Raw genomic sequence first — 27,278 nt, 5'->3', positions numbered from 1 at the left:
CGTTTGAAACCAAGTTTCCAAGTGTTTCTATGTCATAAGTGCCACAAAACTTTGGACTATGACGCGCAATCTCATAAAATCACAGTTGTAGTTGTATATGTTGTTATTCACACACACTCGTAAAATCACTAAAAACAGAATCTTTGTAAGTTGCAACAAGTAATTTTCTGGGATTTCTGTGTTGACAAATAGATGAGGATTTATGATCTCACTGGATCACAAGCAAAAAATTAGACTTTTATCTATGATCCCTAGGGATCTTTAAATAAATCAGAGAGAGAGAGAGAGAGAGAGAGAGAGAGAGAGAGAGAGAGAGAGAGAGAGAGAGAGAGAGAGAGAGAGAGAGGAGAGAGAAGAGAGAGAGAGAGAGAGAGAGAGAGAGAGAGAGAGAGAGAGAGAGAGAGAGAGAGAGAGAGAGAGGGGCAGGTCGAAGGTTGCACCCGAGATACAGCCGCGCGGATGGTCTCAATGTGTTCAGCTCGTCAAGGCGCATCGAAAAATATGCATGATGACCTTGAGGTCACGTGACCTGAGGTCAACCTTTGACCTTGAACTCTCGAGGTCAACACATATATGATTCGATGCGGAGTGACCAGAGGATCACGATGGTGCCATTAGTTTGTTCCTAGCTTGGCTACTTCGAAGTTTTTTTTTTCGAGAAAAAACTATTTTTAGCGCAGCCATTTTGACCCCTGTGACTTCATCTTTGACTTGACCTAAAAATGACCTCCGTAAAATTTGTAGACCTTGTCCGTGCGTACACCATGCCGTTTACCGCTTGTCGCTATCTTGCTTTGTTCTCGAGATCTCAGGGGGGGGGGGTGTCAACCGCCCCCTCCCGTCGGTTCTTAGTTGGCGCGGCCCCCGTCGCGGGTGCGCGGGTTAAGAGAAAAAGACCGTAAGAATAATGCATCGTAACAAAAAACGTAAGAAAATGTCTGAGTGGAAAATGCTCGTAAGCATATGCCCTAGACCCGCCCCCATCCCTTCCTCGGTCGGTGCGTTTGTAGAAAACCAATAGGTCCCGCCATGCTTAAAGGGACTATCCCACCTTCTAAAATGTTGTTAAAACCAGTTAAATTGTGCCCGACTTTATAGATTGGATGACCAGGAACACGGTTCTGGCATTTATTTTTCATTAAACATCTTAGGCTTCCCATATTCCAAACACAAACTTTCAAATATGTGACGTCACAGCCCAAAATTACCTCCTTCCCCAGGCCACATTACTGTCATAAAGGTGATTCTTTTTACTCTGTAGGCACCACAACAAAGTTCAGACCAAGTTTTAAGCGATTTTTCAACGAACAAACCCATTTAAATCAGAATGACTAAACGAGGTGACGTCACACTAACGGTCGCTCCATGTTGAAGATAGGGCCTTGTACAAGGCCCATTTTCAAATGAAGGGAACGAATTTCTTCAACACCAAGAGGCCGCGGGGGTTGCAACCTAGATAGATAGTGGTTTCTGAACCTCGCCGCAAACTTGGCTATCTCAACTCAAACCCCATGTTAAAGGTGGGATAGTCCCTTTAAGGGTTATTTTTCACGCCGGATCCGATGGTCATGGTCATATCACCCCCAAACCCACTCTTCCGATGCGTAACTTACCAGAATACTTCTGACGCCATCATACCATATACATGCTGGAATTACCATTTAGGGTCGAAAACTATGGATGGAAGCTAAACCTGCACACCAGGTTTACATAAAAATTAACATAGAGACCAAAGGGAAAATGATCCAAGGTTTCATTCTGTTTAGAGTTTTCGACTGCCGTTTTCCCCGCCTTTCTACGACCATGTGTTCGTAAGTTACACATAACACAAGGCCGCAAAATCTGCCCCCTCCCCCAGCGGGGAACGGGATATGAGTTATTCGCTCACCTGGGTGTCCCAATGTCCGTCCATCACTGTATCGTTTTCATCAGACCATATGACAAAATCGACGAACTCTGAGAAAGTTGGTGGCATGGTCGAGTTCGTTCTGCTTGATATCCGCTTGATTTTATCCCAAAGCTTCATATGATCATCTCTGGGGATGAAAAAAGAGCGTTAAGCCACAGGGCCTCCTCTAAGGATTTTTCAGTGGGTGGGCAAAATTTTTCGCCCCTCCCCTGCCCATGAAGGGCGGATCCAGCCACTTGTTTTGGGGTTCAACCAATTTTAAAACCTGTGGCCGGGTGAGGCGAAATACTCGTAAGCTGTGCCATTATTGGAAACAAGATGATAGTTTGCAAAGTTAACGTTTGTCGCGTGTTTTATGGTTAGCGATGCTCGTGACGTCTATTCGTTCCAGATATACATATACATTGTACGGCTCTCCAGGTATTTAGTGGTTGGTTGCTAACTTCACAAAAATCGATCTGCGTTGATAAATACATCTAATGGTTGTTGAAAGCTATTGCCGAAGTGTCCACATGAACCCTCTTCTTATTCCTATTGAGTCATTTTACTGGAGTGGCTCTGTCATTCGAAGTTATAATGCCTAAAACGTAACGACTAACCAACCACTCTTTTGCTGGAGGGCCGTACATGCCTATTCACTTACGAGACAATTACTTTTTACAAATACCGATTAAAACCCAATGCCGTGAGAGGGGTGCTACCTGGACTTACAGATGCAACAGCGAGTTAGAGCTCCTAATTTACAAACCTCACCGATAAGTGTTGCAAATTTTGTTCAGTAATCGATTATTATGACAGGCATCATGTAAGATACTAAAAGACGATTTGTTATGCATTTCGTAGCAAAAGTTGAAATTACACTCGTTAAAATGATCATATAGGTACCGTAAAAAATGAATACATACTGCTGGTTGTTGCGTGCTTGTCATCATCAGGTCAGTGTTTTAACTAACATAATACATTGTATTAAAGGCTACCTGAACCGGTCATGATTCTTTTTTATTTGTTCAGCTCAGCCGTGTTTAGAGATTTAGCTGTCTTTGTCCACAAATACCAATATCGGCAGGGGCTTAGCCAAGGGGGGGGGGGGGGGGCACGGGGGCAATGGCCCCGGGATATTAAAAAAACCTCGATAAAACGTCTTTTACTTGGAAGAAAATTGATATCGAAGTTTCATTTCTGTGCCCCTGGTTACCCGAGGTGCCCCTGATGACCCAATGGGCCCCTGCAGTCATCCGAGGGCCCCCGGTTTCCTGGGGCTCCTGGTCGCCTGGGGGCTCCTGGTCGCTTGGGGGCCCCTGGTCGCCGAGGGGGCCTGGTCGCCTATGGTCCCTGGTCACCTGGGGGCCCCTCGCCGCCTGGGAGCCCCTGGCCACCTGGGGGCCCCTGGTCGCCTGGGGGGCCTGGTCGCCTGGGGCCCCTGGTCGCCTGAAAGAACGCTTGTCACCTGCAGTGGCATAGCCAAGGACGGGCCAAAGAGACCATGGCCCCTCCTGGAATTCAAGTGGCCCCTATTCCATAGGGGCCCCTGGCTAACACAGTGGGCCCTTGGCGACGCAAAGGCCCCTGCGACAGATCCTTTGACACAGATGAGTAGCCATACTTCGTCCAAGGGAGCCTCAATTTTAGAGCCTTGGGGCCCTATTAAAACCAGGGGGCCCAGGTGGATGGGATGGGTCCAACGGTGTGTAAATAAAATCAATGCGAAAATAATATGCATATTTAATTGTAGAACACCTGAAGGGCCCCCTGTTAGTCTAAAGGAACCGCTATTTGCATGAGGGTCCCTTTTTGGAGTTTGAACTGAGAGGGCCTTCTGTCGGTCTTAGCGGCTCCCGATCGGCCTGAGGGGCCCGTTGTTCGTCCGAGAGGGCATCTATCAACTGGAGGGGCTTTTTTCCCCTCCTGAAGAGGTCCTCTATCGACATGAGGGGCACTCTTCCGAGTTCCGACCTGGGGGGGGGGGGGAGAGGCCCTCTGCTGTTCTGTTGAGGGCCCCTGACGGCCTATGGGTCCCTCGATCGACCAGAGAGCCCTCTGTTTACCTGAAGGGTCCTCTGTTGATCTGTTGGTTTCCGACTGTTGGTCTGACCCTATGTCGGTTTGAGGGATCTCACATCGGATCCACTATCGATCTTAGGGGCCCCTATCGGTTTGAGGAGGCCCTCAAATGACCTGAACAGGCCCTTAGTTTGTCTGAGAGGGTCCTCCGTCGGCCTGACAGTGCCCTCTGCAAGTGCAAGGGGGCCTTTTGTCGGTCTGAGTGGCCTTTAGACGGCTTATATGACCCTCAGACGGCTTACGAGGCTCTCATGGGCTGTAGAGGCCTTTGACGGTCTAAAGGACCCTAATCCGACCTCTACAAGACACTCAGACCGCCCTCAGAACCGGCTGAGCGACTCTATGAAGCTATTTGTGGGTGTATCTAACAGGGGCCCATGGACTGCTTACACCCTCAGTTCTAGCATTCTTTTTAAATAAATATTTTCTATTCATTTGGGCCATCTCTAAGAAATAGTGGATCAAATCCGATGTCCTGGATTTTTAGGGGGTTACCTTGGGCCCCTGTAAGTTTGACCCACTCCTTGAGGAAATCCTGGCTACGCCCCTGAATATCGGGCAACCAGAAAACTTTTTTTGTCTTTCAAACAGCATCCAGTTTGCTTAAGAAACCGAAGAAACCTTTATTTTTGCATTTGCTTCTGGGTGGGCAACTCGACGCCACTGGGTGGGCAATTGTGGTGACTGGGTGGGCATTTGCCCACCCAGTGGGTATGTTAGAGGAGGCCCTGTTAAGCCACCGGAGACCAAGGGCGTCTACATATAGGCGATCGCCGCGCTGCCTGTTCTGATTCGATACTACCTGTGCCCACAGCAATGTACCCAGGGGCCCGGGAACGATTTTCAAGTTGGGGGGGGGCGAGCCTAAAATACCTGACATGATGCATATGAAACAATTGCGTAGCTAGGGGTCTAAGGGGACACGTACCCCCCCACCCCCTCCATCGGGTTCAAAGGGACTCTCGGGTCCGAGGGGCCCTGCGGCGCCATTTGACCGCTGAAGGTCAAACCGCTGACGCCCCATGGGGCTCGTTAGAGCACCACATGGGCCCTAAATAGCCACACAAGATCTCCATAAGGGCCCCACGCCGGCTTCTGAGCGCCTCTTGCGCCTTTTTAGGGCACCTCGGTGGTCTCCAAAGGCCCGTTACTGGCCTCTGAGAGTCCTTACCGGCCTATGAGGGGCCAGTTCTAGGGGCATTTCCCGCCTGTGATGGTCCCACACTTACTTTTCTGAGGGCCCCATAACGGCCACTATGGGACCCTCATCGGCGCCTATGAGGGCCCACACCGGTGTCTCTGAGGGTTTCCCACCCCCAACTCTGAGTGCCTACACCAAACCTATTAAAATTACAGGGTAGGACAGAAAGATTTACCTGTTTGTTTTCAGTCCATTACTTAAAAAGTTATGAACGGATTTTGATAAAATTTTGCATGCAGCTTCCCAACTGACTCATGTATCAACTTTAAGATCGTTTTTACATTTTGTAATAGTTGTTGGTGAGCTATGGCGAAGATGACTAAGTGAGCCCAAATTGCGGCGCTGAAGTAGACTGGCCACAGCTCCCGAAGCGTTGCCAAACAGCTCGGTGTTGCCGTAAAAACTGTTAACAGTATAATTAAATGACTTAAAAAGACAGTGCTAGTGTCGTCGAAGTACATGCCAGGCAGAACAAGGGATTTCCGCTTCAAAAAGCCAGTTGATATCGTGCACAAGAAGGTGTTTCAATTCCTAGGCGAAGCATGCGCAAACTGCCAAGGGAACTCGTTGTTTAGCCCAGAACCGCCAAGAGAACCATAAACGACGGCTTAGGCTTTATGTCATACAGGATGCAACGCCGACACCTAATTTCGGTGGCATCCAAGGAAAACCGGCTACACAGGATCCCAAAGACATTGGAGATCAGGAGCGCCGGTAACAAGGCATTCTGCTGGTCCAATGACAACATGTTCATGCCTGAGCCCCAGAGACACTCCCAAAGCGTCAACATTTTGGCAGATGGTCCATCCAGCATTGATCCTGCTATTCGCACCATTTTTTGTTGCTTGAAGCCTGCTGGTGTCATGGTTTGGGCTACCGTCGCATCCGACGGCACCCCTTGGTCTTCATCAAGGAGGCTGTGAAAGTGAATTCAGAGGTTCAAGTCCATCTGCTGGAGGAACATGCTTTGTCTTGGGTCACTCAGTCGTTCTGAGACGGATACGTCTTCGTCCAGGACGGTGCGCCGCTGCAAACGGCCAACATCGCTCAACCGTGGTGGAAGACCCACATGCCTGGGTTCTGGGACAAAGACATTCGGCCATCATCAAGTCCAGACCTGAACCCGATGGACTTCGCAATCTGGGCCATCTTAGAGAGGAGGGTGTGTGCAGTGCCACACAGCAGAATCGCCGCCCTGAAGCTGGCCCTCGAGACGGCACCGTCGAATCTTGGCGGGGACACAGTGCGGCGCTCGTGCCCCTCCGCAGAGGGACGTTTCGAAGCAGTGGTGAAGGCAAAGGTGACCATATTGAGTCATTATGCCGTCGTTGAGATGTGTACATGTTACTGCATATATGTGCCAGAAATCAATTTGATATCTTTGTTCGGGGCCGAAATATTTAAGAAAATCAAGAGGTAAATCTTTCTGCCCCACCCTGTAAGCTCTGTATCGGCGGCTCTGAGGACCCAACCAACACCTGTGCATCTGAAGGCCACTCACTGGTGACTTTTGAGGGTCCCACACCGCAGTGGCGGATCCAGGGGGGGGGCTGCGGGGGCTGGCAGCCCCCACCCAAGGAAAACTGGCGCCACTGCGCCGAAGGCGCAGTGGCGCCAATTTTCAATTCGTAACTCATCGGAGTGCCGCATACTAGGACTAGGATGCAAAAATCAGTCGAATAACGTCGTTTCAGTACGCTCCGCACCGATATTTCCAATCGTGTGGTGTCACTGTACATACTGATCCTGGGCGCCTCTTGTCAGGGCCACTGGGCGCCAATATTTCAGCGCCAATACGATGCGACTATGGCGCCCATCCGGGGCGTGGCGCCCAATTATGACCTGCAGCCCCTCCCCAGTGAAAATCCTGGATCCGCCACTGCCACACCGGTGAGTCTGAGGGCCCCACCGGCGTCTGACAGTACCATGCCGGTCTCTAAGGACCCCACAGGACTTCTTCTGCCGGCCTAAGGACCCCTTGCCGGTCACTGAGACCCCCTGCCGGCTTGAAGAGAGTTCGCGTCAGCAGCTCTAAAGCCCCCACACCCGTCTGTAACGGCTCCACACCAGCGTCTATGAGGGCCCATAGCAACGCCTGTAAGGACCCTCATCGGCGCCTCTGAGAGAATCACACTAGCACCTCTGAGCGCCCACACCGGCACCTCCATGACGGCCCCACACTGGTGCCTCTAAAGGCCCCTTACCGGCGGCTCTGAGCGCCCTACGCCGGTGATTTTGAGGGTGCTGCCGATAACCGAAGGCACCACATAAGCCCTTAGTGTCGCTGAACTTTAATCCCATACCGGCCCTCTAATGTATCCCATGCATCCCATCCCATACCGAGGGCGCCACGTCAGTGCACTCATTGCCCCACGCCCCTCCCTCACACCCGGAGCGGGTAAACTGTGTTATACATATAAGCAACGATTTTACCACCATCGTACGTTATGCATTTCTCAAAGTTGACTCAAAATGGTCCAGTATAAAACTGGCCTGCCAAGCTTATGGCCAAGGTCAGGCCCAAATCAAAGCGGGATGACAATAGCAGATGTTGTCAAATCGATACTGTAGGTATCAGCAGAAACCATTCAGATGGCAAGAAAAATGCCGTGTGTTGATGGTTAGATGTAGGTATAAAGGAAACAAGAAGGAAAGAAGTCCGGAAAAGGGGGAAAGACCTTTTCTCGCTGCCTCAATGTTGAGGGGGCGCCACCCCCTCGGCTCCCAAGTTGGGGGGAGCATGCGCCCCCGCTGCCCCCCCCCCCCTGTTCCCGGGTCTATGAATGTACCACATCTGAATATGTATAACTTCATGTCTGCTTTGTCAAGCACACGTCTTAACACACGATATAAACAGGGCAAATTAATACTTTGTATATTGTTTCGGCATTTCTGTGATTCATTGATATTTATTTATGTACCTACACAAATATCGGATAATTTTCTATTAACCCTCGCCCGCACATGGGGGGGGGGTGGTTGCCACCCCCCCCCCCAGGTAGTCTTTCTGCTCTGCACTCAACATTTTTAGAGCTAGAAGGCTGATTTTTCGTATAGCTGCTCCTCTATCCTTTCTTGATGTCCACTGAAAATTTCAAGTTTCTGTGATTTTTGGTTTCGGAGATATGACCTTGTTTTTCAGGTCATGTCATGACCCAAATGGCCAATTCTCAACATCCTGCGCTGGCTATGGGCCTTGTGAGCTTTTGACACCTTGATTTCGGCCTTTTTTGCCAGTCTTACCTCCCAACTATCATGGAACATGTTGTTCGACGATGTACAGATGTCAAGGTCAAGGTCAAGGTCAACCTAGGTCATCTAAGATAATTGCGTTTTAGGTAAGCGGAAATTACTTTTTGTGAAGTTTTTTGACTGCATTTTTGGTAAAAGCTTCTCAGATCATGATTTCATGTAATATGGACACAAAAACAATCGGTGCACACATCAGTATACACACAGACACACACAGACATACAAACACATATAATTGACCTTGACCTAACTTGACCTGACATGACCTCAGCAGCAAAAATCTGGTCGGGTAGTGTGACACTAGCTGGCTTTGCACCAGAAAACAGCATCGTCATCGGTATATGGTAAGCAGCGCACTTGATATCCAACGGTGACCCAAAATAGCAACATTTTTTAGTTTGACCTGACCTGGAAGGTCAATGACTGACCTGAGAAGGTAAAACTGGGTATCATTGGATTCGTCTCTTCCCAAAGAATCTATTTGGTCTTTACCGCTAAGCTCTATCTCCAACAGGAACGAAATGGCGCGGGGGGGGGTGGCAACCCCCCCCCCCCCCCATGTGCGTTCTAGGATGGGAAAATGGCATGTGCGGGCGAGGGTTAAATAAATTTGAAAAACATAACACAATCAACTCATTAGTGATGTCATGCTCACTTGAACGCGCACTTGTGTATTGAACACCGTAATCGCCTCATTCAAAGGAAACACAAAAATATAAATTAGTTTAATAAAACTGCAAGCAATTATTAGCCAGCAAATTTGGAATACACTTAACATATCAAAATATCATAACTTAATATCTATCTCTATTTCCCCATTTTTCTACCGGTTCTGTCACATTGCATTCAGTAAGCGACCATACGTGCAATAAAAACAGTGGGTTCTCGAGAGTAACGTTACGGAATAAACTGAATGCTGATACGATGTTCAATATGTTGGAGCGCACTTAGATCGAGTGGGACTTTCGTCGGGCTGTGGCACATCGATGCTCTCTGATTTTGAATATTTTCACGCATTTTATAGGAAAATGTGATTATTTTCTTTCATCAAATGCAATAAAAAACATGGGTTCTCGAGTCTATGTCAATCAAAGGTCCGATCAAAATGCGTCATGTTTTACGGACGTTGTCAAAATACCCTACACTTTTAGGAGCCGGTGGTCTTATGATGTCCTCTGTTTTTGAATATTTTCATACCGGTTCTGTCACATTGCCTTCAGTAAGCGACCATACATGCAATAAAAACAGTGGGTTCTCGAGAGTAACTTTACGGAATGAAATGAATGCTGATACGATGTTCAGCACGTTGGAGCGCAGTTAGATCGAGTAGTACTTTCATCGGGCTGTGGCACATCGATGACCTCTGATTTGGAATATTTTCACGCATTTTATAAGAAAATGCGATTATTTTCTTTCATTAACCCTCGCCCGCACATGGGGGTGGTGGTTGCCACCCCCCCCCCCCCAGGCAGTCTTTCTGCTCTGCACTCAACATTTTTAGAGCTAGAAGGCTGATTTTTCGTATAGCTGCTCGTCTATCCTTTCTCGATGTCCACTGAAAATTTCAAGTTTCTGTGATTTTTGGTTTCGGAGATATGACCTTGTTTTTCAGGTCATGTCATGACCCAAATGGCCAATTCTCAACATCTTGCGTTTGCCATGGGCCTTGTGAGCTTTTGACACCCTGATTTCGGCCTTTTTTGCCAGTCTTACCTCCCACCTATCATGGAACATGTTGTTCGACGATGTACAGGGGTCAAGGTCAGGGTCAAGGTCAACCTAGGTCATCTAAGATAATTGCGTTTTAGGCAAGCTGAATTTACTTTTTGTGAAGTTTTTTGACTGCATTTTTGGTAAAAGCTTCTCAGATCATGATTTCATGTGATATGGACCCAAAAGCAATCGGTGCACACATCAGTATACACACAGACACACACAGACATACAAACACATATAATTGACCTCTTGACCTAACTTGACCTGAAATGACCTCAGCAGCAAAATTCTGGTCGGATAGTGTGACAAAGAGGTTCTAGCTGGCTTGGCACCAGAAAACAGCATCGTCATCGGTATTTGATAAGCAGCGCACTTGATATCCAACGGTGACCCAAAACAGCAACATTTTTTAGTTTGACCTGACCTGGAAGGTCAATGACTGACCTGAGAAGGTAAAACTGGGTATCATTGGATTCGTCTCTTCCCAAAGAATCTTTTTGGTCTTTACTGCTAAGCTCTATCTCCAACAGGAACGAAATGGCGCGGGGGGGGGTGGCAACCCCCCCCCCCCCATGTGCGTTCTAGGATGGGAAAATGGCATGTGCGGGCGAGGGTTAAATGCAATAAAAAACATGGGTTCTCGAGTCTATGTCAATCAAAGGACCGATCAAAATGGGTCATGTTTTAGAGACGTTGTCAAAATACCCTACACTTCTTAGGAGCCGGTGGTGTTATGATGTCCTCTGTTTTTGAATATTTTCATACCGGTTCTGTCACATTGCATTCAGTAAGCGACCATACATGCAATAAAAACAGTGGGCTCTCGAGAGTAACGTTACGGAATAAACTGAATGCTGATACGATGTTCAGCATGTTGGAGCGCAGTTAGATTGAGTAGGACTTTCATCGGGCTGTGGCACATCGATGCCCTCTGATTTTAAATATTTTCACGCATTTTATAAGAAAATGCGATTATTTTCTTTCATTAAATGCAATAAAAAACATGGGTTCTCTATTCCATGTCAATCAAAGGACCGATCAAAATGGGTTATGTTTTAGAGACGTTGTCAAAATACCCTACACATTTTAGCAGCCGATGGTGTTATGATGTCCTCTGTTTTTGAATATTTTCATACCGGTTCTGTCACAATGCATTCAGTAAGCGACCATACATGCAATAAAAACAGTGGTTTCTCGAGAGTAACGTTACGGAATAAACTGAATGCTAATACGATGTTCAGCATGTTGGAGCGCAGTTAGATCGAGTAGGACTTTTATCGGGCTGTGACACATCGATGTCCTCTGATTTTGTGTGTACCAAGGCATTCTGTAAGAGACTGGGATTATTTACCTTCATTTAGTGGAATAAAAAACGTGGGTTTTCATTTCTAAGACAATTAAAAAATCCATTATGACGGGACATGGAAGACGATGATGTAGGCTGAGGATAGCGGTCAATGATTTAGGAAGTGACGTTTTATGACGTTTTATTACGTCATACTGCAGCGTGAGTAGCTGCATGGCCCACTCCCAGCTGAAAAAAGTTGTTACATGAGTTTGCATTATAAATTGGTAAAGTGTCTTCGCTTGTTATTTATTACACTACTAGAGGGACAGCATTACGCGCAGCGTAATAACTCAATTTTCATTAAAATCGGCCAAGTAGCGGCCGAGTTATCGCAAGAATAAATTTGGCGACTCCTCTTGGCCGGCGGTGCCCTGCGCCGGTGTTCGTTGCCAAAGGTCAATGACCTCCCGGGTCTGATTTTGCTCAGCTTTGCAAGCGAAGAAACTGAGCCTACGGCGCGTGCTCTCTGATCGGCGCCGGCCGCGGCCCAAAATGCCGCAAAGATGCGCCCGCCACGTGCAAACCACCGAGCGCACCCCCACCAAAATTTAATACGACAAATGGTTGCACGCACCCGACTCGGCGCCAAAGTTTCACCCCCGCAACCCGCACCGTCGCCTCGCAACAGCCCGCCAAAGGGAACTGACGCGTTACATACATACGTACAGACGTTTTGATTTTTATATATGTAACTAGAGGGACAGCATTACGCGCAGCGTAATAATTCAAGTTTTAGCTCAATCGGCCCAGTAGCGGCTGAGTTATTGCCAGAATAAATTTGGGGTCTCCTCTTGGCCGGCGGTGCCCTGCGCCGGTGTTCATTGCCAAAGGTCAGTGACCTGCCGTCTCTGATTTCGCTCAGTTTTGCAAGCGAAGAAACAGCCTAAGGCGCGTGCCGTCTATTCGGCGCCGGCCGCGGCCCAAAATGCTGCAGAGATGCAGGGTATATTGAGTGAAGGGTAGGACGAACTTTGGTAGGAATTTCTAGTATAACTACTAGAAAACCTACTATATGTGGTCGGGACTAGCAAAAACTTAGTTCAAACTAGAATATGGTAGCGCTTATGGTTGGCAGTCGTGACGCGCACGTGACATTCATTTATTAAATTTCTTAAATAACAGGTTTTAGGGGCCGGTTAGTGGGCAGATACATTCAATTAGCTATTAATAATTGATTATGCAAACATTCAAGAATCTACATCATTCAATTCTAGCCGAAATCACGCGGCGCGCCCAGGATTCGAACTCACGACCCTCGGATCCGTAGCCCGATACGCTACCGACTGCGCTACCGAGGACCGCGCGCGGTCGATCAGAGAGCCGGATCGGCGGTGCTGGCGTGCAGAGAAATCTTTACCCTGTACGCCGTAGAAGATCGGCTGGGTTTCGTGAAAAATGGTAGAGGAATTGTCGAAAGAAGATTCATCGATCTATCATTTGAGACTAAGAACCATTGATTCCATCAAAAGTTGACCGAGATATCGCTCGCCGAAAACAGGCCATTTAACATGTAAACCCTATGGGCTGGTAGGAAATGTACGCCGTGGAGCAGCAGTGCTACCAACTAACTTCGGCGGGGGCCGGCAGAGATGCGCCCGCCACGTGCAAACCGCCGAACCCTCCCCCACCAAAATTTAATACGACAAATGGTTGCACGCGTCCGACTCGGCGTCAAAATTTCACTCCTGCAGCCCGCACCGTCACCTCGCCTCGCGGTACATACATACATACGTACAGACGTTTTGATTTTTATATAAGTGAATGGTGAAACCAATGGAACCTGGCGGAAGAGAGGTGGGGAGGCTTTTTTGAGAGCCGAGATGTTGTTTTGTTTTTAGATGCGCTGTTATGAATGGGAGAAGTTGCGTCACAATTCTTTCCAAAAGCCTAGTCAGTTTGTCTAATGGGTCGCCACATGCAGAAACTATGGGTCGGAGCGGAGTGTTTTTCTTGTGTGTTTTAGGTAATCAGTAAAAAATCTGCCGTTCGTGAACCGTTTGGGATAGGTAATAGTTTTGATGAGTTTTTCTGAGTCGCTGCTGTCCATTTCCTGATATATGGCTCGTTTGGTTTGTGCTTCTAGTTTCGGAGTTGTATTTTGGGGGGATGTGCTCGTACTCTTGTTATTACAGCCTTAGCTTTATGTATTTGGACATCGCCAGTCGCCACCATGCCTTTACATTTGTCTGAACGTTTGAAAATTACGTTCCCCTCCTTACGTGCCTCATCAAGCACATCTTTGCTTTTGAATGGTTTGATTCACCTGTTTTGTGAGTTTTATAAGCAGAAGTAATGTTTTTCTTAAGTTTAGTCATAGTCTTCTCTATTGCTGGAGGAGCAGATGGAGCCATTTTATCAGCAGTGTCTTGAGGCTGGTATTTCATATCATTAGTGCTGGTACAGCCGTTGCTCTAAGCGCTCCACACTTTCGAGACTTAAAGGCTATACATTAGCGGCTAGTGCTAGTCAAATACATAATGGACTCCAATTCTGTGGGAAAAGATCATATTCTACCTTTAACACATGGGTAAGTTTGTCTGATAGTGAAGTACTGTATTTAGGGCCTTGGTGAAGTACGATGAAACCGCTGTCATCGATGACGTAACAGGTTAATTACATTAAAACATTTAAAACATTAAAACAAGATTTGTCTAAAAAGCGACATTTTTACCCCTGGTGACTTGAACTTGAAGTAAAGTAATTCATGTCTATGCGCTCCTCCGAAGCATTTGTTCAACTCTGGCGACAGGTTGGGTCCATACCTGGCTATTTTGTCGAGGAACGCCGAGACGAGCCGGTCGTAGGGCCTTCTGACAATGAGCAGCGAGCCGCCAGGGCCGTCCGGCCGGACACCGATCAGCTCGTCGTGAATGCGACTGTCACTGGAGGTCGCAGCTTCCAGTAACGTAAAACAGCTGCTGGCGTGGCACTGCAACGGAAGCAAGCAGATTAACGCGACAATCTCCTGGGTGACGGAAACGGGGCTTCGTCATACGTAATTCACCAGCGCCTCATTTGGATTAGGCGTCCTTCCTCTCACTCCATACTTATTTGTTAAATTGTTGAATTTTGGTTTTTAGATCCATGTTAGCAAAGGTCTATTCAGTGAGTCACGCCTTGACCTCAAAGTGAAGCGTTGCTGCCTTGACCTAAAAAGTGAACGCACCGTCCGCGTCGCACGCCATTTCCACACTGCGGCTCTTCTGCAGTTTTCGGCCATCAGCATCTAAAAGTGTAGCGGAAAGTCTTAGCTTTTGAATAACTGTGACCAAAATTTATCTTTGGGCCTTACTATTAACTGGATTATTTGCCAGCTGGCGTCGTATGGTGGCGCTAGCAGAGCTTGTTAGGTATATATATCAATGCTAGATATAAGTTTGGTCGGTATCAGTTTGGCATTGGTTTTGAAAATTTCGTAAATTTTCATCACAAACATGTACCTACATACAAAATATGAAATTTACATCACTAGCATGCACATGTCCATTTAGTGCTTCTCCATAGCTAGAACTGAGTCAGTTGCAGTCTGCAGTTGCAAATAACAGATAAATCATCCTAAAATTATGATTGTGCGTTGGATCTTGGGGATCTTGGATCCTACAATTTTGATATTGCGTGGGATCTTGGGATCTTGGATCCTGGTAGTCTGATCTTGTGTGGGATCTTGTGGATCTTGGACCTTGAAATTTTGATTTTGCATGGGATCCTGGGGATCTTGGATCTTGCAATTTGATTTTGTGTGGGATCTTGGGGATCTTGGATCCTGAAATTCGGAAATTGTGTGGGATCTTGCGGATCTTGGATCTTGATTTCTGGTCGAGGCACAAGTCTGGCTATAACATCGAGTAAAACAATTTTTGTCGAAAATCAGCGATAGGTTATCAGAAGTTTTTTTTTTCGCTAAAACTTTGCCAAAAAAGAGGTATCAATCTCAACTTTGGTATGTAGATAGAACGCGTTAAATGATTGTCTATGCTCGACTTTTTTCTTTTGTACAGAAAATGCGACCGCCCATGGTGAGTGTCGAAACACCGTCCTCTTAGACACTGGGCCGAGACTCTAACCACTCGGCTACGACGACATGCTGCTCATAAGTGCTGTTTGCAATTTAAGCTTGAAGTCAAACCTAGCCTCAATGGATACATTATTGTCCTGGATGGTAGTGACGTCACACAAGAGATGGCGCTAGTTGGTCGGCCGATTCGTGTAATACAGTTGGCGAATACGCGGCCCGGCACGGGTTAGCCCCTCCCCGCCTCGATGAGTTTTGATCGAGTTTTGTTTCATGCCTATGGTATATAGGGCCTTGGCCTATCCCTCTCGTCTATTTTTACTGATCGGCCGCGGCATTCACAGAAAACAGAGTACAAATGGTTTACAAGCCCACATCCAGATTATCTTACATTCAACGTTGAGTTGTTCATCATTCTTCGAAGAATAAGAGCTGCCATGAAAGTTGTCGCGACTTTCGGTAGTCTGGTCCAGACAATGTTATCGACGAATACATCACCACGCCAACGATACCTGCGATAAGGAAAACACGACCGTCACTGGCTAATTACGCATAATGAAAGCATATTTCCAATAGAAATACGGGTAGTGAAAGAATTTCTGAACAAACATGTTCAACATGTACATAATCGGTAGTGGGTGTATCTTACCGGTAATGAGAGTATCCGTAACTGTTGCATGCTTCTCTGATTCTCTTCTTTCGATATTCCAGCCTTGCTGCAATTAAGTTGTCGCCTTTATGGCATCTTAACGTTCTGGGGAGACAAATCTTTATTAAGAGCAAAAATTATCGAGGTGAAACGACGATGCTTCCTCTGCCGCCCCGTATCCGTCGCCCCTAAAAGCGGCCATTTAAGGCCTGGGCTGCCGCTGCGTCACGTTGTCACTTACTATATATTGCCTGTAAAACGAGTTTGAGGAGAGGGAACTTCTATTGAACGCAAACGCTTGTCATTTAAGAAAGGCAACGTATGATTAAGTATATGTGCATCTGATAACATCTTCAGATGATCGAACGAAATTAACCCGCGCCCCAGTGGCGGTCTCAGCCAACTTCGCTCCTAGTCTCAGCCAACTTCGCCCTAGTGGGGGGGGGGGGCATATGTTACCACCCACCTCTAACTCAAAAACTAAGAGGGATAGAAAGACGCGGTAAAAAGCAGTCGATAGCTCTCAATGCGTACGTTTAAAAGTATTTCGGTCATTTTTCATCTTAGAGCAATATTGGGGTCACATGAGGTCATCAAAGGTCAAAATTTGCGAATTGTCATATTTTTCAGAAAACATGCCATTATCTCAGACACTGTGATAGCTAGAAAAACGCATGGAAAAGCAATCGATAGCTTTTGAACTCTTCTTTTGATAAGGTCATCATCAAAAATGACCTCAGGTCAACGGTTTAGCCTCCAGAGAGCAAAAACTCCAAAAATAGCTGTTTTACGAAGTGTTTTTCAACAATAACTTTTGACTTAAAAAGGCTAGGACATTTCTATTGCCAGAATCGTGTTCCTCTCGCCAAGACGCGTCGAATGAACCATAATTTGACATTGAAAGATCAACTTCAAAATTTGACATCAGGTCAAGGTCATGACCTGACCGGAAAAGGTCATGTTGCATATCAGTCGATGCGTCTCGGCAAGACAAACACCATGAGGCCAACTCCAGCGTTCTGTCGTTTTCCAATCGAGAGTTATTGGCAAAAAAAAACTGTAGCCTCAAATGCCCTCGGATGACCTTTCTAGAGGCTCTCAGCAAAAAAGACACCTTGGTCGTCACTGGTGGTCCAAATCACTGTGATTTTGAAATATTTGGACTGTTCCTATGCGTACACACGGATCTAGAGGCATTTTCAGTTTTCTCCATTGACTTGTAATGGATAGGTCACGCCACTGACCTGAGCTTAGGTCACGGATATAAAAAATCCGAGATGTACTAATTGTAGGCACTCATAACATCATGCAATCCACCAAGTTTAAAACCTCTCTGACAAACACTGCAGGCTGGACATGATTGCAAACTTTTTAGGCTTGGTCTGTTAACTTGACCTGGTGACCTGACCTGACATGACCTGGGGTCAAAAATTTCACACATTGTCCAAAACTGATGTATCAAAAGCTGCCAAGCGGCGCGGCGCTACGCGCCGCGGTTTTTTATTCACACGCAAAAAACGCGACAGGCTGGTAACATATGCCCCCCCCCCCCCACTGGGGCGAAGGTTAATATATGGCTTCTTGTCAAAGTTTCATGTCACAAATTATGGGGGGGGCAACAAGATACTTTTGCCCCCACGAGTTTGCCAGGGGGCAGCTGCCCCCTCTGCCCCCCCCCCCGAATCCGCCGCCCCTGCAAAGAACCATCACCTTCTTCGTCCAAACTCTATTTTTGAATGCATATTGCACACTCAGGAAACCTTAACCCGCGCCGGGCCGGTGCTCTGAGATTCCGCGCCGGGGCCGGGGGGTGTCTGAACACACACACCCTTCTAACTCGGCTCCTGGGCCACGTAGCGACACGCGGTAAGCGGCAATCGAAAGAACGTCCAAAATAAGGACGAAAACACTTCGGTCATTTTTTGGGTCAGGTCAAAGGTCAGGTCACCAGAGCTCACCAAAAGTAAAATGTTGACTATTTCAACATTTTGGAAACTGCCAACGGCTATCTCGGGAACCGATAGAGCTACAGCGCCGCGGAAAAGCGCATTCGATAGCCCTTTTACAGACCTTTCTGAGTAATGCTCTCAGATTTGACCTCAGGTCAACGGTTTAGCCTCCAGAGGGCAAAAACTCAAAAAATAGCCGTTTTTACGAAAAACGTTTTTTTTTTTCGGCAACAACTTTTGACTCAAAAGAGCCATGACATTACTTTTGCCAGCATCGTGTTCCTCTCGTCGAGACGCGTCAAATCAACTATAATTTGACCTTGAAAGGTCAACTTTAAAATTTGACCTCAAGTCAAGGTCATGACCTGACCGGAAAAGGTCATGTTGCAGATCAGTCGATCCGCAACGTCGAGCCGAACACATCTAAGGCGTTTTCAGCGCTCTAGCACGCCTCTATCAGAAGTTATTAGAGAAAAACTGTTAGATTCTGTTCGTGACCTGAGATGACTTCGGGGACATAACGAGGGGTCACAGTTGCCATTTTCCGGTTCAGTGTGTCAAGTTTACCTACATCTCGATGTTTGAGAGTGTCTAGAATAGCGTTCGTGCAAAACAGACGCTTTTCAATTTTCTCCCATTGACTCCATTGTATAATGGAGAGGCCGCAATATTGACCTGACCTTATGTCACCGATATCAAAATTCCGAGATAAACATTGTATAGATAATGCTGCTCTAATCAATCGCTGAAAGTTTCAAGGCAATCGATCAATCAGCGTAGCTATGACGAGCATTCTTATTCTTTCTGAGGTGAGGTCACTTGGCGTGACCTGATGACCTGACCTAAGGAGGACCTGAGTCTGAAATTTTCACAACATGTGCGGAAAAGCTGCACGAACAGGTGTGCAGAGATATCTGCGAAAAACCGCAGGGGAGGGGTGTTCAAACAAACACCCCCCCCCCCCCGGCCCGGCGCTGGTTAAGGTAAGGTTGAAGCTGAACTGCATGTCTGTCTATGAGCTACGTTACACTAGCCTATTCAGATAACTAGTTAGATGGCAAGCAATGACGTTTCCAGATTACGCACTGAATTTTGCTGTTTAAAATGCCCAAAGCAGCACTGCCGCAACTTCTGATTTGAACACTGAAAGATAGGCACTTGGATTGTTCAGAATAGCATGCAGAATCAGATACAATACAAGCAACAACAGTGGCAACTGGCAACAGTTTTAACCCGCGCCCGGCTGGGGGTCCTGGATTTCCACGCCCTGCTGGGGGCCGGGGGTTGAACACCCTCCCCCCTTCTAACTCGGCTCCTGGGTCACGTAGCAATACTCGGAAGTCGGCGTTCGAAAGAGCGTCAAAAATAATGACGAAATCACTTCCGTCAACTTTTTGGTCAGGTCAAAGGTCAGGTCACCAGAGGTCATCGAAGGCAAAATTTCGCCGATTCCCAGGTCGAATGTCGACAATTTCCAAGAAGCCAACGCATAACTCGGGAACCAATAGAGCTACAGCGCCGCGGAAAGACGCATTCGATAGCCCCCATATCAACGCCCTTTCTGAGTAATTTTCTCAGATTTGACCTCAAACGTCAACGGTTTTGCCTGCACGGGGCAAAAACTGCAAAAATAGCCGATTTTTTTCGGACAGTTTTTCTGCAATAACTTTTGACCCAAGCCTTGCACGAGCTTACTTTTACCGGCATCGTTTTCCTCTCGTCAACACGCATCGAATGAACTATAACTTGACCTTGAAAGGTCAACTTAAAAATTTGACCTCAGGTCAAGGTCATGACCTGACCGGAAAGGGTCATGTTGCATATCAGTCGATCCGTGTCGTCGAGCTGAACACATCTAAGGCGTTTTCATCGCTCTAGCATGCCTCTATCAAAAGTTATTTGCGAAAAAACTGTTAGGTACAATTCGTGACCTAAGATCACCTCAGGAGCATAAACAGGGGTCACGGATACCAAATTTGAGTGCAATCGACCCGGCCGTTTACGAGATCTGGAAGCGACACCCTGCACGTGCGCACGTGCAGTCTGGGCCCCAATTGACTTTTGCACGGCACTCTATTCGCCGGTTTCTAGCGGTGTACCGAATTTAATCTGAATCGGCCCAGCCGTTTCCAAGATCTGGAAACGACCCCTACACGTGCGCACGTGCAGCTGCACCCCAACCTTGGCAAATGGAAATACACACTAACTGACTTGTGCACGGCACCCTACTAACCAGTCTCTAGTGGCATGCCAAATTTGAGCACAGTCGGCCCGGCCGTTCTCGAGATCTGGAAGCGTCGTCCTGCACGTGCGCACGTGCAAAATGAGTCCCATCTGATTTGTGCACGGCACCCTACTCGCCGATCCCTAACGGTGTGCCAACTTTGATCACAATCGGCCCAGCCGTTCTCGAGATCTGGAAGCGTCACCCTGCACGTGTGCACGTGCAGCGGCACCCCAACCGTGACACATGGAAATGCATTGCGCGTCGGGTGCCTACAACCATGCCAAGTATCAGCGCAATCGGCAAACTAACTACAGAGTTATTAGACTTGTTACCGAACTGACACCTCTTCGTTTTGCACGTGGCACGTGCATTAGGGGTCACCCATACGCATCGAGAACAGCACACTACGTGTAAGAAAGGAAGAAGCTATCCCACACAAAAGACCGCGAGTGAATCGGTCCAGTGGTTGCAGAGATATAAGGTTTGTAAAGGCACCCCACAGGCGGCCTACTGCTAATATTTAGCAATAATCAGTGTCACATCCGCACACGGGAGGTATCCCCGTCACCTGTTCGTATCCTCTAATGTGGTTGGGTTCAAGTCACAGTCGAGCCCTGATTTTTTACAGCTTTTCTTAAAAACGGCACATCGTGCAGTGACGTTCCATACATTGTTGGAAAGAGCATCGAAAGTTGTATATTTTATTAACTTTTCACTTTGGTATATCTGCAACGTAAAAAGTTATTAGGCAACAAAGACGCTCCCATTGACTTTCCATGTTAAAAATTTTAATTTTCAAATGAACTTTATAAGAAAAAATGAGTTCTCCCAGCTTAACGAAGCATAGCGGCATGTACTATGGTCTTTCTTCTACAAGATGTATGAGTTTGGGCGAAATCTATCTCTAAAATTTTGTACAAAGATCGAATGAAAATGTCTCCGCAAAGTCTCGACATCGCCGTCCATTGCTTAACATGGGACACAGCAAAATTCCAACTTTGACCTCGTGCAAAGACACGTTCCGAGATTCTGAGGGGTATACAGCGCACACTGGCGTGTACCCAAACGTGTTTGCCATAAAATGCTGGGAAGAAAACCGCCTCTTCCTTGGCTCGTTTTCCCGCTATTCGCGATCGCGCAAAAAGTGTCCAAAACCCCGTTCACTTAACATGGGGAAAATGGAATCGCACGTGCCACGCGCAAAAGACTTCTTAGCGAGTAGCGACCGGTGCCATCAGGTAGATCGCCTGCGGGAGCCCATACCCTGAACTTTTTACGAAGATTGTACATTTCGTCTAGGCCCCCGTCAAGTTGTACTGATTCGCGGCCAGACTTGCAAAACATACCCCGGACAACGACCGCTCCGGTTGTTTTTCAATAGAAAAACACAATTCTAACGAATAGTGTTTGTCTTTTCAAACAACCTGCGGTTAGCTCCGCATCGCGGGACCGCAGGTTGTTTGAGCAAGCACCTCTGTAACGCCGCTAAAGGTGTGCCGAATTTGAATGCAATCAGCCCAGCCGTTTCTGAGATCTGAAAGCCTCACCCTGCACGTGCGCACGTGCAAGCTGGGTCCCAAATGACTTGTGGACGGCACCCTAGTTGCCGGTCTCTAGCGGTGTACCGAATTTAAGCTCAATCGGCCCAGCCGTTTTCAAGATCTGGAAGCGACCCATACACGTGCGCACGTGCAGTTGCACCCCAACCGAGACACATGAGTATACATACTAACTGACTTGTGCACAGCACCCTACTAACCGGTCTCTAAAGGTGTGCCGAATTTGAATGCAATCGGCCCAGCCGTTCCTGAGATCTGGAAGCGTCACCCTGCACGTGCGCACGTGCAACCTGGGGCCCAGCAGACCTGTGCAAGACACCCTACTACGCGATCTCTAGCGGTGTGCCAAATCTGAGCACAATTGGCCCGGCCGTTCTCGAGATCTGGAAGCGTCACCCTGCACGTGCGCACGTGCAGTTGCACCCCAATCGTGGCACATGGAAATACATACTAAATGACTGCAACCTACTGATCGGTATCAAGCGTTATGCCAAATTTGAACACAATCGGTCCAGCCGTTCTCGAGATCTGGAAGCGTCACCCTGCACGTGCGCACGTGCAGTTGCACCCCTACCAAGACACATGGAAATGCATCGCCTGGAAAGTGTCTACCTCCATGCCAAGTTTTAGCGCAATCGGCCCAGTAATTACCGCGAGCTATTGCGCTTATTACAAAACAGGCACCTCTTGGCTTTGCACGTGGAACGTGCGTTAGGGGTCACCCATATGCATCGAGAGTAGCACACTATGTGAAAGAAGGGAAAAAGCTACCCCACACCATAAACCGCACGTGTATCAGCCCAGTGGTTGCCGAGATATAAGTCGTACAAAAACGTCCCCACGGCGGCCGGCCGCTATTTAGCAGTAAAATCGTGTCGCATCCTTCTATGGGAGGTATCCCCGTCACCTGTTCGTATACTGTCTGAGCAAAGGCCATACGTTACGGTCCAAACTCCATAGGTGAGGCGGACATACGAATTTACGAGAGTTTAGCGACGAAATGATTCACTTAATTGTTAAGTAATGGGTACCATTAGGTAGACCATAAATTTTATCTAGCATCTCACCGTAGATGCAGTAAAAAGTGCTTTACTTTTCAATGTATATAAAGACTTGCTCAGCTCAATCAGTTCACTCTGTATTGGCTCAAGCCGTATCATGCGAACGCAATACAAACTAGAGCACCGACAGCGCAGCGCTCCCCAACTCACTGCTCGCCCAGTCCACCCGGGCCGCCGCCACGACGGCCCCCCGCAAGTAGGCATCCCGCACTGCACCGACAGCCGCGGGCGACCAGCTGACCGGCCAGCTGACCGGCCAGCAGCCGGCGGGCGGCAAGCCGCGGATGGCCGACCCGCCGGCGCGGCGAGGGAGGGGAGGGACGCAGCTGAAAGACCCGACTACATATATATCAAAGAAACATTATATGTAATCATCGATGACGCGACATAAATCTGCTTTATTGGGGTTAGCGGTGTAGTCTGTGATGCCATCACAATGAAAATAGCCTAGTTTTGTAGAGCATCAAATTCTGATTCCATAACGACTCTCGCTAGTCCATTTTCAATTGTAAATAAGCCTTTTATTGCGATGCAAAGTCCCGAAATGGTGCCGACGGCGGCCGGTCCCCCGATGGTACCATACCATAGATGGTAAACAGGTTAGTTCACATTCCCGCCGCTATGCGGGCGGCGGCGGCGCCACCTGTCCTCGTGTCCGCCTGACACCGTAACGATATAGGTCTGAGCTCAAATCTCGGTAATGTCGTGCTTTTTTGCTATATTTCTCAAAAACGGCACCACGTGCAATAAAGTTGTATATATCATTGGAAAGAGCATCAAAAGTTGTATAAAATATCAACTTTTGACTTAAACATATCTTTAACGTAAAAAGTTATAAAGCAGCAAAGACGCTCCCATTGACTTTGCATGTTAAAAAATTTCTTCTTTAAACGAGCTCAAAAAGAACAAACGAATTCTGACAGCTTAACGAAGCATAACAACATATTCTATGGTCTTTTCTCAACAAGTCCTGAAAGTTTAAACAAAATCGTATCATATAATTTTGTACAATGAGCGAATGAAAATGCCTCTGCAAAAACGCCCATTGACTTAACATGGGGAGCGAAAAAAGTTCAACTTCAAAGTCGTACTACAAAAAGTATCGACTTCTTACGGGTATACGACGCACAGGGGCGTGTACCTGAACGTGTCGGCCATAAAATGGTGTGCAGCAAACCATACCTTGACCTGCGATTTTTCCCGCTATTCGCGATCGCGCAAAAAGTGTCCAAAACCCCGTTGACTTAACATGGGGAAAATGGAATCGCACGTGCCACGTGCCACGAGGTTTTAAGCGAGTAGCGACCGGTGCCATCAGGTAGATCGCCCCCGAGAGCCCATACGCTGAACTTTTTACGAAAATCGCAATGCACGTTTAGGCCCCACCCAAAATGTCTCGATTCGCTGCCAGACTTGCAAAACATAGCCACTGTTCCTGCAAAAAAAATAAGGTGAAGTGAACTAAAATCAGGTCAAACATTTATATGTACCCAAAAGTAGCAGTGTATGGAGTACCTATATTCACATTACCAATAATATGATGCACAACAGGCCATAGAAAACCAGTGCAGTTGGGGAAACTACGAGGTGAACGTCAAAAAATGGATTGGTCAATAAATGGACTTTTGATGACCATATATGGGCATAAATGCAGCCCCCGCTACCAGCATCTGCGATGCTGGGCTCCGCATCGCGGGACCGCAGGTTGTTTGAGCAAGCACCTTTGTAAACGCAGCAAAAACGCCCGCCGCCAAACGAGAGGATGAGCCTTGCACGTGCAGACCGGAGTCGGTGTGATACGGACTGACGTGCACGGCACCGTATTCGCCGGTCTATAGCGGTGTGCCAAATTTGATTGCAATCGGCACGGCCATTTTCGAGATCCGGAAGCGACACCCTGCACGTGCGCACGTGCAGCCTGGGTCCCAATTGACTTGTGCACGGCACTCTATTCGCCGGTCTCTAGCGGTGTACCGAATTAAATCTGTATCGGCCCAGCCGTTTCCAAGATCTGGAAGCGACCCCTATACGTGCGCACGTGCAGCTGCACCCCAACCGTGGCACATGAAAATACATACTAACTGACTTGTGCACGGCACCCTTCTAACCAGTCTCTAGCGGTATGCCAAATTTGAACACAATCGGTCCAGCTGTTCTTCACATCTGAAAGCGTCAGCCTGCACGTGCGCACGTGCATAACGGGTCCCATCTGACTTGTGCACGGCACCCTACTAACCAGCCTCTAGCGGTGTGCCAAGTTTGATCACAATCGGCCCAGCCGTTCTCGAGATCTGGAAGCGTCACCCTGCCCGTGCGCACGTGCAGCGGCACCCCAACCGAGACACATGGAAATACATTGTCCGGCGGGTGCCAACATCCATGCCAAGTACCAGCGCAATCGGCAAAATAACAACAGAGTTATAAGACTTGCCACCGAACTGACACCTCTTCGTTTTGCACGTGGCACGTGCATTAGGGGTCACCCATACGCATCGAGAATAGCGCACTACGTTTAAGAAAGGAAGAGGCTATCCCTCACAAAAGACCGCAAGTGAATCGGTCAAGCGGTTGTGGAGATGTAAGCTTTGCAAAGGCGCCTTCACGGCGGCCGACTGCTAATAATTAGCAATAATCAGTGTCGCGTCCGCACATGGGAGGTGTCCCCTTCACCTGTTCGTATACTCTAATGTGGTTGGGTTCAAGTCACAGTCGAGCCCTGATTTTTTACAGCTTTTCTTGAAAACGGCACATCGTGCAGTGACGTGCTATACATCGTTGGAAAGAGCATCGAAAGTCGTATACTATATCAACTTTTCACCTATATATATTACTAACGATAAAAGTTATAGAGGAATAAAGACGCACCCATTGACTTTCCATGTTAAAAATTTTCATTTTCAAACGAACTTTATTAGAAAAAACGATTTCTGCCAGCTTAACGAAGCATACCAGCATGTACTATGCTCCTTTCTCTACAAGATATAAGAGTTTTAGCGAAATCTATCTCTAAAATTGTGTACAAAGATCGAATGAAAATGTCTCTGCAAAGTCTCGGCATCGCCGTCCATTGACTTAACATGGGACATAGCAAAATTCCAACTTTGATCTCGTGCAAAGACACGTTCCGAGATTCTGAGGGGTATACAGCGCACACTGGCGTGTACCCAAACGTGTTTGCCATAAAATGCTGGGAAGAAAACCACCTCTTCCTTGGCTCGTTTTCCCGCCATTGGCGATCGCGCAAAAAGTGTCCAAAACCCCGTTCACTTAACATGGGGAAAATGGAATCGCACGTGCCACGTGCCACGAGATTCTGGCGGGTATACAGCGCACACGGGCGTGTACCCAAACGTGTTTGCCATAAAATGCTGGGAAGAAAACCACCTCCTTCTTGGCTCGTTTCCCCGCTATTAGCGATCGCGCAAAAAGTGTCCAAAACCCCGTTCACTTAACATGGGGAAAATGGAATCGCACGTGCCACGCGCAAAAGACTTCTTAGCGAGTAGCGACCGGTGCCATCAGGTAGATCGCCTCCGGGAGCCCATACCCTGAACTTTTTACGAAGATTGAGCGATTCGTCTAGGCCCCGCTCAAGTTGCCCCAATTCGCGGCCAGACTTGCAAAACATAGCCCGGACAACGACCGCTCCGGTTGTTTTTCAATAGAAAAACACAATTCTAACGAATAGTGTTTGTCTTTTCAAACAACCTGCGGTTACCGGTTGTTTTTCAATAGAAAAACACAATTCTAACGAATAGTGTTTGTCTTTTCAAACAACCTGCGGTTACACACCCTGCAATTGGGGCCCATGGGCCCCAATTGACTTGTGCACGGCACTCTATTCGCCGGTTTCTAGCGATGTATCAAATTTAATCTGAATCGGCCCAGCCGTTTCCAAGATCGGGAAACGACCCCTACATGTGCGCACGTGCAGCTGCACCCCAACCACGGCACATGAAAATACATACTTACTGACTTGTGCACGGCACCCTTCTGATCGGTCTCTATAAGTGTACCGAATTTGAGTGCAATCGGCCCGGCCGTTCTCGAGATCTGGAAGCGTCGTCCTGCACGTGCGCACGTGCAAACTGGGTCCCATCTGACTTTTGCTCGGCACCCTACTCGCCAAACCCTAACGGTGTGCCAACTTTGATCACAATCGGCCCAGCCGTTCTCGAGATCTGGAAGCGTCACCCTGCCCGTGCGCACGTGCAGCGGCACCCCAACCGTGACACATGGAAATGCATTGCCGGGTGCGTGCCAACATCCATGCCAAGATCAGCACAATCGGCAAAATAACTACAGAGTTATTAGACTTGCTACCGAACTGACAC

The 27,278-nt window shown here is 47.7% G+C and overlaps 1 protein-coding gene across 1 annotated transcript in view; it reads right to left on the bottom strand.

Moving 5' to 3' along the window:
- Window positions 1-27,278, bottom strand: part of LOC122370616 (carbohydrate sulfotransferase 9-like) — a 76,411-nt gene that overhangs the window by 9,740 nt on the left and 39,393 nt on the right. Inside the window, exons 2-5 of the mRNA XM_043346346.1 lie at window positions 16,149-16,253; window positions 15,891-16,011; window positions 14,250-14,416; window positions 1,889-2,036 (exon numbers count right to left, since the gene is read on the bottom strand). Coding sequence (XP_043202281.1) covers window positions 1,889-2,036; window positions 14,250-14,416; window positions 15,891-16,011; window positions 16,149-16,253 — 541 coding nt within the window. The remainder of the gene's footprint in view (window positions 1-1,888; window positions 2,037-14,249; window positions 14,417-15,890; window positions 16,012-16,148; window positions 16,254-27,278) is intronic.

This window comes from Amphibalanus amphitrite, unplaced genomic scaffold (assembly GCF_019059575.1).
Source record: "Amphibalanus amphitrite isolate SeventyFive unplaced genomic scaffold, NRLGWU_Aamphi_draft 001150F_arrow, whole genome shotgun sequence".
Classification (NCBI taxonomy): domain Eukaryota; kingdom Metazoa; phylum Arthropoda; class Thecostraca; order Balanomorpha; family Balanidae; genus Amphibalanus; species Amphibalanus amphitrite.
Note: the sequence above shows the minus strand (reverse complement) of the source record. Positions and strands in the feature narration are given on the sequence as shown.